General features: G+C 36.7%; 1 protein-coding gene across 2 annotated transcripts; it reads right to left on the bottom strand.

Moving 5' to 3' along the window:
- Nucleotides 1-7,159: 7,159 nt before the first annotated feature.
- si:ch211-117k10.3 (Krueppel-like factor 15) lies at nt 7,160-11,315 on the bottom strand. Of its 2 annotated transcripts, none has more exons than XM_060858616.1 (3): nt 11,156-11,315; nt 9,079-10,107; nt 7,160-8,035 (listed from the first exon to the last, which is right to left on the bottom strand). In XM_060858616.1, exons 2-3 carry the CDS (start codon nt 10,032-10,034, stop codon nt 7,867-7,869), a joined length of 1,125 nt encoding a protein of 374 aa, XP_060714599.1. In that variant the 5' UTR covers nt 10,035-10,107; nt 11,156-11,315; the 3' UTR covers nt 7,160-7,866. The 2 variants fall into 2 exon arrangements, with proteins under 2 accessions (XP_060714599.1, XP_060714600.1); XM_060858617.1 differs by lacking the exon at nt 7,160-8,035 and adding an exon at nt 8,803-8,940.
- Between the last annotated feature and the right edge of the window lie 688 nt (nt 11,316-12,003).

Genomic DNA, 12,003 nt, shown 5'->3' with positions numbered 1-12,003 from the left:
CAAACTCCACACACACAAGGCGGAGGCGGGAATCGAACCTCCAACCCTGGAGGTGTGAGGCCAAAGTGCTAACCACTAAGCCACCGTGCCCCCCCCCTTAAATGTACCATCTATGGTGATATATCGACACTGTTAAATTTCTTGCTGCTATGCTGTGGTTGCACATCCCTGCTAAACAAGCGATAGTCATATACATTTGGTTAAACCTGTGGTTAAGATATCGAGGTCGCAGTGTTCTTCTGCGAGTGCACGAGACAATCCTAATCCTCATCTAAGACAAGGCTCGCTGCAACTTAATCCTACATACATTCTGAAAGGTTATATCAGGTTATACAAAGTTACATAAAAGTAATAAATGAAAATGCTTCAGAGTTCTCTTGAACTTCTGAAAAATAAAACTTAACGAAGTACGATCTTCTTTGTCAGGCTCTTCATGATTTTTTTTCAACTGTCTGGGTACAGTGTCTAATCCGTGATGTCTTCATTTGTGAGAAGAACATTTTATTTTATATTAATATTTAAGTTCCTCACCTCCTCCGCTAGGGCCTCTATCTTAATCAGGTTTTCATCTTTTTTCATTTGATATCTTTTCCTGTCCCTTTGTCTATATTTTCTGATTTTGCGCTTTTCTCTTCAAGCCAGTTTAACCTCACTCTGTTTCCTTATAGGAATTGAGCTATGTTTCTTTTTGCGATGATCCTTTGCAACTTCACTCCACATCTCATTCTTTCTCCAATTTCCTTCAACAACTGAGTTTAAATTGAAGAAAAAAGAAGTGGTTTTGGGGAACAGTTGTGATCAGTGAATGGTTTTGGGGAACAGTTGTGATCAGTGAATGGTTTTGGGGAACAGTTGTGATCAGTGAATGGTTATGGGAACAGTTATGCTCAGTAATTGGTCTTGGGGAACAGTTATGATCAGTGAATAGTGTTGGGGAACAGTTATGATCAGTAATTGGTCTTGGGGAATAGTTGTGATCAGTGATTTGTCTGGGGAACAGTTGTGATCAGTAATTGGTCTTGGGGAACAGTTATGATCAGTGATTGGTCTTGGGGAACAGTTATGATCAGTGATTTGTCTGAGGAACAGTTATGATCAGTAATTGGTCTTGGGGAACGGTTGTGATCAGTGATTTGTCTGGGGAATAGTTGATCTTGGGGAACAGTTGTGATTAGTGATTGGTCATTGGAAACATCATTGGGCAGACATAAATGTGATTTAGTCATGTCTTGCACACTCAGGGTAGTTATATAAATCTGCACTTATTAGAACTTGTCCAACCAACATCTCTGATGTGAGCTGTAGATCCATATCATGTGCAGGACAAGCTCTTTTGAAATAAAATCACTAAAGGAGTGTGGACAAAAAAAAAAAACAAAAAAAAAACATTATTTGGTTTGGAATATAAACCAGAACTAAACAGTTGTACTATAAACAGCAGGCCCAGAGCTTTCAGAAGAACTTTTTACCAGATAGTTTTTATTCTGGCCCAACTCCTGTCAAAATCTGGTAGCAAAAAAAAAAAGGTTGGAAAGCAGAGACATTCCTATTGACTCTAAAAATAAAAAACTGGCAAAATCCACAACATATAAAAATGCAATAAAATGTGTCAGTATTGTAAACAAACTTCACAATAAGAATGCTGTAAATATTAATAAAAGTACAGTGTGTTAGTGTAAATGTACAGATATTTATTAACAGTGTCCATAGCGGCATCTTGTAAAACGGCCTAATCTGTTACAAATACCCCAATTTTTTTCGTTCAGAATGGTATTTTAAGCTAAAACAACCGCCAGCCTCTGAACCTACCAGTTATTCCAAGTCAGCTGCGCTTTTTAAACCCACTTCAGGCCTTAAAAATTCACCACAGAGAGCCAGACATTCCTGTTTAACAGGCCGTCCAGCTTCTAGAGCCGAAACTCGGATTCCTTTCCCACATGCTGTATATACCCACTATATAAAGCACCCACCTACTGCTGCAGAGACAATCTGCTACAGAAAAACCATCCGAAAAGCAGAAAACTGCTTCGGTTCGGAGAATCTGAGTGGAAAAGGTGATAAAATTCGATTTGGTAAACATATAATCCAATATGATTAAATCGAATAGATTTACAGTGTCTACTTACCATGTTTCCATTCTTCAATTTTAAAGAATCGAAGGTTTCAAAAGAATGATACGAAATGACACACAATATCAGGATTACATTATTATCATGATCCACATTTTTAAAACTGATTTGCTTAAGCTCCCATAATTTATTAGAACAATCCAGAAATCATTTTCTCAAATTTTGTCTGAGGAGGTTCATCTTTAAAACCACATTTTAAAAGAAATGTGTAACACATTTAAGGTTACCTGCATAAGGCCTTCATAAGACATTCATTAGCATGGCATACATACCTCATACGGAAACACTTTATAAGATTTATATAACAATTATGTCAAAACATGTGCTCTTATATATGCGAGACGTGATGATATGTAATATGTCATTACATGAACGAGAATAACCCCGTTATAATGCATAACAGGGTTAATTTCAGATCTAATGCAGAAATAATTGTCTCTGATATTTGCCTGATGAATTTGGATTTTAAGAAGCAGGATACCGTATTGTTAAAGAAAAATAAATATATATATAAATAATATACAACAAATGACATATTTCAAGGTTACATCCTTAGGGCCTTCATAACACATTCATAAGCTTTGAATAAATCGGTCATAAAGTAATGCTGGAGGATTCACATAAAGACTGTGTCAAAGCATTTGCTCTCCACAGTTTGTACACAATGTGTGACTGTCTTTACATGAAAGTCAATAACCCTTCCTAGGCCTTCATTACACATTCATAGGCATTGCATAAATCTTTCATAAGCAATGGTGAAGAATTCAGTTAAAACCTTATGTCAAATCCTTTGCAGCCACTTAGTGGTTTAATATGTGACTTTACATGACGATATGCAATAAGAGTTTACATGAACATGAATAAACCGGTTACGATGCGCAATTTTCAGAGATAATGCAGAAACAATTGTGCCTAAATTTTGGCTGACGAGTTTAGTCTTTAAGAAGCTGGATAAAATATATTACATATCAAAAACGGTGGCTGCATAGGGCCTTCATAACATGTTCATTACATAAATCTCGCATAAAGCGTTGCTTAATGATTTGTGTAAAACATATGTTAAAAGATTGTCACTATAGAGGCTTTATATAGTGTGTGACTGTCCATACATAATAGTGAATAACCCTGTTATAATGCATAACAGAACATGGATTTTCAGATATAATGAAGAAATAATTTGCTCTGACCCTTTCCTGAATAGTCTTTAACAAGCATGTGTCTCAAAGGGAAGTTACAATGATTTAATTAATGGGTATCTACAGTACATAGGTCCTTCATAAGACATTCATATGCACTGCATACATTTAGCAAATGATACAGTGTTTGTGTGAAGTTTATGAAGCATTAACTTCTTTCTCACTTAATGTATACAGTTAAACATGTACATTTGTAATAAGTATAAATCAGCACTTCATAACAGTGTTATAAACACACATTTGATTAGTTTGAGAACAATATTAGCTTCTTTAAACAAATGATTATGTAGAAGTTGTACATACAGCATGCTTTATATCCTATCTATATCCAACAAACACAAGTGTCTATGAATGACGTTAATACTTAAAAATGTCAGAAAGTTTCATGAATGTGCTTTTAGGAAAAAAAAAACCGACAGCTCTTCCATAACCTAAAACATAACATAACATAACATAACATGTCACCTCACAAGTGCTGAGAAAAAGCCTTAATCTTCATTAATCCTCCACCTTTTTTTTTTTTTTACAGATGTCACCACATCAGTTTGGATATACGCCTTTCAGAAATCCTCAAGAAAGTAGAAGGTTTTATGAATGCTTATGAACATGAGACATTGAATACATTGGAGTAACTTGGAGAATAAGGAAGAAGAACTTAGTTCTTTAACATAAATTTTTTTTTGCCATTGTATAAATCTCAGATTTCCATTATTGTAAATTTTCTTAACACATTTCGAATGTGTTATGAAGGCCTTGTGTCCTGTAATTATGCTATAAAAGGTTTGCAGTTTAAGTAAGGTCCGTTAAACAGTTACATCCGTACGTCAGATGACAAAATTTAATAAACGATTTATGAAATAATTACTAGACAAATGGCCCAAATGAGTGAATTGCTTTTTACTTGTTTTATTGTTGTACATAGGAAAATAACATTCTTCAGTTACTCAAAAAAATAGAACCTAGACATCTCCGGCTACGTCTGAGCAGCTATACTGGATGGCTTTAATGAGGAAATTAAAGTGTTAATGCATTAATGGGAGTCTGGTAAGAGAGTGTGAGAGAGAGAGAGAGAGAGAGAGAGAGTGAGAGAGAGAGAGAGAGGAAGGGGGGGGGGGCAGGGAGATAGGGGTAGCTGTTGGGGAAAGAAAAAGAAAACAAGAGCACATCTCTTCCACAAAGAGAAAAATAATGAGATGTGCATGTTTTAATACTGTTCTTTACATGCCCTCATTGACTTCCTCTTAGAGATTTGAGCACAAACTTTTGACAAAACTAAAATTCGAGCACGTTACCTACACCGCCAGTCAAAAATTCAGAAACATGCAGAAAATTATTTTAGCTCTGTTTTTTTAATTGACCTCAAAATAAATGATCGATGAATGACTTTTATATCAAAGCGCTCTAAAAATAAATTAATTTTAAAGCTCTAATTAGTAAGAATGTGTGAGATGCCAAAAAATATCATAACATCATTCACGAAGACATTTCTACTTTATTTTGTAGATTTTAGGTCTACAAAAAATAAATGACTTCACATGAGTTTAATTTTTTTTTATAGATTTAAATAAAAACAAAAAGAAAAAAAGTAATTTTTTATATATATATATTTTTTTTAAAAATTGTAATCGTTAAAGAAATACCCTGAAAATTCAGATTAATATCTGGTATTTCTGAAATAAAAAAAATAACAAATTTAACTTAATTAATTAATCAATCAATCAATCAATCAATCAATCAATTAATTAAAAAAAGTCCATATAATGTACAGTTCAATAACTAATAATTTTTTAGATTGAAATTAGAAAAAAAAATCTGATATTTATTAAAAGCTCAATATCTGTAATATCTAACAATTTTAACCCTAAATTTTTTGCATCTATTTCTTTCCATTTCACTCTTTCGCTGTTATTTTATTTATTCTGCAGCATTTACAGCGAACCGAAACAAACATCCGGGTGTTCATAAAGATTCTGACTGGCAGTGTAGCTACATGCGTTTTTTTTATTTTTAATTCATACCACAGCGCTGATTCTGATTGGCCAGAAAATAAAGTTGATTAATTTTCTAAAATCACAGCAGCTCAGACAGCGGTTCAGCCGCGAGTCACAGGCACGATATCGACGGATTCGAATTGCAACGTGTCTGATAGTTGATACTGTGAGTATTTTTTTTTTGTAACAGGAAGACGTTTTCAAGGAAAGACTGTAAGAGTAACAGGAAGTGACTAGATAAAATAAGGTTAAATGTAACCAGAAAAAGATAAAAGTCTAGTAATTGTTTGTGAATAGCTGTGGTATGAAAGGAATAAAACACTCTATAGGTATGTTTACCTATAACATCACAATAGTTGTTTTTTTTTAAAATTCCAGCTTTGTCTGGAATTTTATAATATTTTCCCGTTTTAAAAGAAAATCGAGTCGGACAGCTCAGATTTCCGGACCTACAGCCGACAATCAGGCAAAATTCTGACCAAGAGGAACTAACGTGGGCAGGGTGACGGGGGTGTATTAAACACAGCACTGATAGAGCGTAAAGCACCCTGGTTAAATGAGCACCACCGACCGCCGTCACGTGCTATTCAACATACAGTCGCCCACGAGCGACGGAGTTTCGCCGTTTAACCGGTGACGCAGTTTTGTTTTTTTATGATTTCTCTAAACAACAATGAGAAGAAAAGAAAAAAAAAAACAAAAAAAACAAATCAACAATAACATCAGATGCTACAGATGCCAAAAACCAAAAAAAACAAAGGCAATCGTGAGTAGTGAGGAAACTAATGACCGGCTGTTTTTAATCGAACGAAACTGAAAGGACGGAGTTATTTTAAAAAAAAAAAAAAAAAAAAAAAAAACACTTCACCGATTTACAATCCTAACAAGATAGCTTCATTTACACGAAAACCTTCGATCATCTGATCCATCGATCGAAACACGATATAGCTCTGATCTGAAACGTAGCTTATAATCCTCAAGTATTGTACTTCCTGTCCCTAGCAGGGATGCATCCATACCGTTTCTCTTCCGGTAAAAATTGAAAACGTTACTGATAATGATACTGATACTGACAGGACACGTACGGAGAAATGTTTCGCGTTTTGTTTAGTGATCGTGAAAAGCGCGCATGTGTGTGTGTGCATGCGTTTACACAACTACGCGACTTAGCTACATAATAATAAAGGAAGTGCCTTAGCTAGCTAGCTACACGAGTCGTATCGAGTAAGATTGCATGGTATCGGTTCATGTCGGAAAAGTGTTCAAATGTTAAAATAAGGTTTGTGTTTGTTATCAGAGAGACTGCTAGCAGCTTGATTGTCAAGAACAACGTACAGGGAAAGAGCAGCTACTTACTGTATACTCAACTAGCATCATGGTTTCCTTGCGTTTACTAGCCAGAGTTTTCAGTTAGAGATGTTTATATCAGGTTACTCATACTGTCTGAGTACAGCATACAGCTACAGCTAGCTTTGCCATCGTTAACCGTGATTGATGTCCAAACTGTTGTCGTTTTTTGCCGACAACAATACGCACGTCGCCTCGCATCATTTTTTTCCCCCAATACGACTCAATAAGCACAGTGTCAGACTGATATCTGACACCAGTATCAGTATCGATGCATCCCTTTTCTTTAGCTTATGTGTGTTCTTATTTATGTTCATTTTTTACAGTACGCAAGCGGCAATTCCTTAAAAGTAGTGAATGTCACACGCCAAAGTCCCACTGATAGCCGGGATCTCTGGTTTGGCATTAGCCTCTCTCAACAATCTGAAAGAGATGTGAGGCACAGGATCGACACACTTTAACATGATTTGGTTCAATCAGGGATGTGATTGGGCCGTTTTTGGAACAAAAGAAAAGGCATCAAGCATTAGTACAAAAAAGGTAAGAAACTGAAGGTACATCACGGTACAAAAAACAATCACACTGGTCCTTGCATTGATTGATATTCAGAGGCAGGACATTTTAAAATCTTACCTTAAGTGCTATACATTAGATACTATTCCATGATAGTATGACGGTACGTATTAGCCGATCCGAGAGGACACTGACAAGTGCATGTTTAGAAAAAAAAATAAAATAATAATAACGGGATTATCTCCGTTTCTCGGTTTTAGCATACAGAGCATACACGAGACCTTTACAAGCTTATGTAGGTTTATACGTAGCTTTGGAAAGACACCGATGTCACTGTAAGGCAGTCTGGAGACATGCTCACAATTGGACGAAGTCTTTTCCGTTCAGATTTCTAGGGAATATTCACAAAAATGCACCAGTTTAGCACCGTGCTATAATCCTCACCCCAGATTTATGCATCGAAAACTTTCCCGAATCAGATTCACACCAGGAATTGGACAGGGATAGTGCGTAGTGAGCAGCGCGTAGCTTCGGGGCTAAACAATCACATCCCTGAGGTTCGAGTTAGCCAGCGTTAGCACCAAGAAAAGCACAGATCTGAAGAAAACCAAGCAGGAAGGAAGAAGAAAGGAAGTAAAAAATAAAAGGAAGATCTAGCTTTTCCAGGTTTAGTGGAAGGACGGTGCTTCTTCAGACGCTCGGTCTGGCCAGTCTGCTTGCGCGAGGGCTCCTGTGCACCTTGGTGTGTTTGGACAGGTGGTCGCTCCTGGCGAACTTCTTATCGCACATCGTGCATTTGTAAGGCTTCACTCCCGAGTGCGAGCGACGGTGACGGGACAATTCATCCGACCGGGAAAACCTACCAGCGTAGGAGCATTAAAAATGAAAGGAAAAAAAAAAAAAAAAAGCATTTTTAACAACAATACATAACAAGGAAATACAATATATTGTAGTCATATTCAAAAATATTGGCACCCTTGATGTAAATAAATGACAATTCACACAATATATAAAACAAAAAACATATAACACAAGCGATATTTTAATGATAAATACACAAAGGCACTAAACAGTTTTATTTATGAACACGAAAATTTGAAGTATATTTAAAAAATAATAGTTGGCACGTTAATTTAAATAAACTTTTAAATGTAAAACTACATGTTATAAATAAAAACTACTTAGTAAAAATACATCTAGATTCAGAAATATATTTATATAGTTATTATATATTATTAATACTTTATTAAGTAATACTTTATTACTGTTATTTCAATCAAGTAAGTAGACAAAGTTTCAAAATTATTGGCACCCCTATTTTAACCTACATGGTGAAATGCCTTTTTAATTTTTAAACATCTTAATAAGTTTTAATGTGAAATAATAAATAATATGTACCATCCTGGTTGTGTTTTCAAAATTATTGGCACCCAAGTCATTCATATTTTTAATGTAATTACCGTACTGGTTTATAAATTCAACTTTGCAAAGGCAAACCTTTTTTTTTTTAAATAATTAACTATTTAAATATATCTACTTTTACTTCATTGTAGTTATATATCAGATAATTAAATGTACATAATAATAATAGTCATCATTAGTAGTTACTGAATATTATGATTTAAAATACACAACTAAAACAAAAAGAAAAGAAAATTAAAGTAAAATAACGTTTGAACTAAATTAAAAAAATAAATAACATTCTGTAAAATGGAAAAATCAATTAACAATCACTTAAACACTATTTAAATGAGCCTCTGAAGTCTGAAAAAATACAAAAAAAGGAAAAAATATATTTTTTAAAAGATCAAAAATTTTTTTTATAATAAATATATTCAAAATACATAGTAATATTAAATAATGAGCCTCATTTTAAAATAATTATTAAATAATATGCCTCACCTCCAGCCGCAGTCTGGCCAGCTGCACAGGTACGGCTTCTCGCCTGTGTGTCTGCGGAAGTGGGCCTTCAGGTGGCTGCTCTTGGTGTACATCTTTTCGCACCCTGGATGGGAACACTTGTGCACCCGTAGGTTTTCCGTGGAGGGCCTGGGTGGGCGTGGAGGGATGGCTTTGACCAAGCTGGTCCCTGCAATGCCAACTGTCCTAAACGTGATGGGCAGCGGGGCGATCTTCACATACTTCTGGTCTTGGCACCCAGTCTCGCCCACGACGGGCAACACAGTCGCAGAGGGCACCGAAGGGTAGAGCAGAGCAACGTTCTGCCCACCCTGGACACCCAGCACCAGGTGGGCCACCCGCAGTCCGTTGGCCGGGGGGTTCGTTTGGGGAAGCGGGTGGCTGATCTGCACCGGTTGAATCTGCAGCACCACTGGAGCACCGACGAACACTGGAGAAGAGCTAGCTGTAGTGCTAGCAGTCTGATTAGCAGGGTTTTGGGTGGAGGACTTGACAGCTGTACCTTCCAGCTGACTCGTGGGAGATGCCATGTCTTCATCGAGGACCTGCTCTGTTTTTGTGTCTGGAATGCCGATACCCTTCTCCACATGCTCCATCTTCTCCATCAAGAACTCCTCGATATCCTCAAGAGTCGGAGAGAAGCTGCTCGACACGTGCAAAGTAAAATCAGGAAATCTGAGAGCTTCCTCCATGCCTGAAGTGAAGTCAAAGTTCAGGAGTCCATCATCGTCTTCTTCTTCTTCTTCTTCTTCGTCATCTTCTTCACCCAGACCGGCAGCAGTGTCGCCCGTCTCGGGGCTGGAGCAGGAGGCTGAGCTGCCCCCTTCACTGCCCCTTTCACTGCCTACCTCACTGCCCCCAACCTCCATGCGGGGCAGTGTGAGCAGCATAAGTGCATCGTTAGCGATGGCTACTGGTTTATCACTTAATGAAACCATTTATTACAGTCCGGATCAGAATAAAGGCAGGTGACTGAGGGAGTGTATCACCGCAGACCCCTCACTTTAATAACTGTAATCACAGGGGGAAAAGAAATAAAATTATTGTGGAAATAAATAACACAAAGCATTTTAAAGTGAATGTAAGATTATGATCGGACCCATAAATTTAAATAAATGCTAATATAATTGAATAAATTGCAATCTTATAATACTGACAACCGATAAAAGAACTAAACTTTTTGCAATGCGGGTTTTTTTATTATCTTCATTTTGAGATTAAATTTTGCAAAAACATTTAAAAACATAAAAAAAAACATTTTTTTAAATAAATGTAAAAATATGTAAACTCATTGTATTAAATAGTCAAATAATAAATGACTGGCACACAAAGACATACAGGAGGTGCCAATAATTTTTAAACGTGTGTTGTGCAGTGAAAATAATTTTTAAAAAAAATAATAAAAGTGTGTGTAGAAACGTTCATGCAGAATAAATAATAATAATAATAATAATAATAATAATAATAATAATAATAATAATAATGCAAATGTACAACCGAAACAAATGCAAAAATAAATAAATAAATCCTTATCTAAATGATCAAAGATGCAAAGTGGGGGTGCCAATAATTTTGCACACCGTGTTGTATAACGCATCAAAATGAGATTATAGAACTTTTTATCTCGCAAAACAAATACTGACTGTAAATTCTAAGCGTCAGATGATCGTAGAAACACGCACTCGCGTGAATAAAGGACTTTCTGATGTCCTTAAAAATCTACAAAATATTTGTTTTATTTTTAAATCACTACTTTTTCAAAGTCTGTTCTGCGCAAACCGTGCGCAGCCACAATCCCAGTTTACGCAAAAGTGCGTCAGCGCTCGGGATTCGCATTATCCCTGGCGAAAAACTCTCGATAGGATTAAATTAAAAATCGTAGCTATCGAACGATTTCCTCAGCAAACTTGCCCTAAAGTACCCCACGTACGTGCCGCCACGGAAAAGCGCATTTCCAGAAAATAAAGAAACTGCGTTTTTTCTACGCAGGGTCATCGAGCGCGTGCGACTTTAAACGTTATGCTTTAAACCATTGAAAATGACGTATTGCTGTTTTTACCTCAACACTGAGACGGATTGAGCTTCCCTGCGTGTAATGAAACAAAACTTGGCCTGGACGTAGGTCCCTTTTTCGAGTTATTACAGCTGAAGATCTCGTCCTTGCCTCGGTTCCATGTTGGCATTTTCTCGGAGGCCGCCGTCACATGACGACACGGATCCAGTTCCTTCTCTTTGATTGGTTGCTGCTCTGGAGGCTCGCCTTAAGGCTCCGCGTCTGATTGGACGCGCCGCCACGTTTCATGCATTATTTATTTTGAGGAAAGCCAGACGAACGCACGAGGCCACACTGAAAACAGACCCAAATGAGAAGACATCCAGCGCGCGCGTGGACATGTGTACACTCCCCCCTTTTATTAGGACACGATAGAAACCTGCACCAAAAAAAAAAACAACCCTCCATTATCCCATATAATTCATTCATTCCAAGATGTGCACGTGCATATCGCAAAGTATATTCTGTGCAATTCTGTGATATTTATGTTCGTTTTCTGTGCAATTCTGTGATGTTTACACAAACACGTGCATTGTGTCTTTGCACTTTGCACAGTTCAGGAACTTGCATGCGATTTCACTATAGTGTATTTATGCATATGTGGCAAACAGCTTTAAAAGGTTTCTTTGACGTTATGGTCAATATTGACTTGATTGCATACGCAAACACTGCAGATTTCAAGTCAAGTCGCTTTTATTGTCAGTTCAACCTCGTATAGCTGAAGCAGTAGCTACATAGTGAAATGAGCCAGAACTATGGACTTAAACTTAGTCAGTCCTAGCTACATAAAGTGCATCTGTGCAACCTAGTGCAAACAGTACAAGACAAAAGTCAGTGCAAAGAAAGATAACAAA

Source organism: Tachysurus vachellii, chromosome 22 (assembly GCF_030014155.1).
Source record: "Tachysurus vachellii isolate PV-2020 chromosome 22, HZAU_Pvac_v1, whole genome shotgun sequence".
Taxonomy (NCBI): Eukaryota; Metazoa; Chordata; class Actinopteri; order Siluriformes; family Bagridae; genus Tachysurus; species Tachysurus vachellii.
This window is presented reverse-complemented; position numbering and strand designations above follow the sequence as displayed.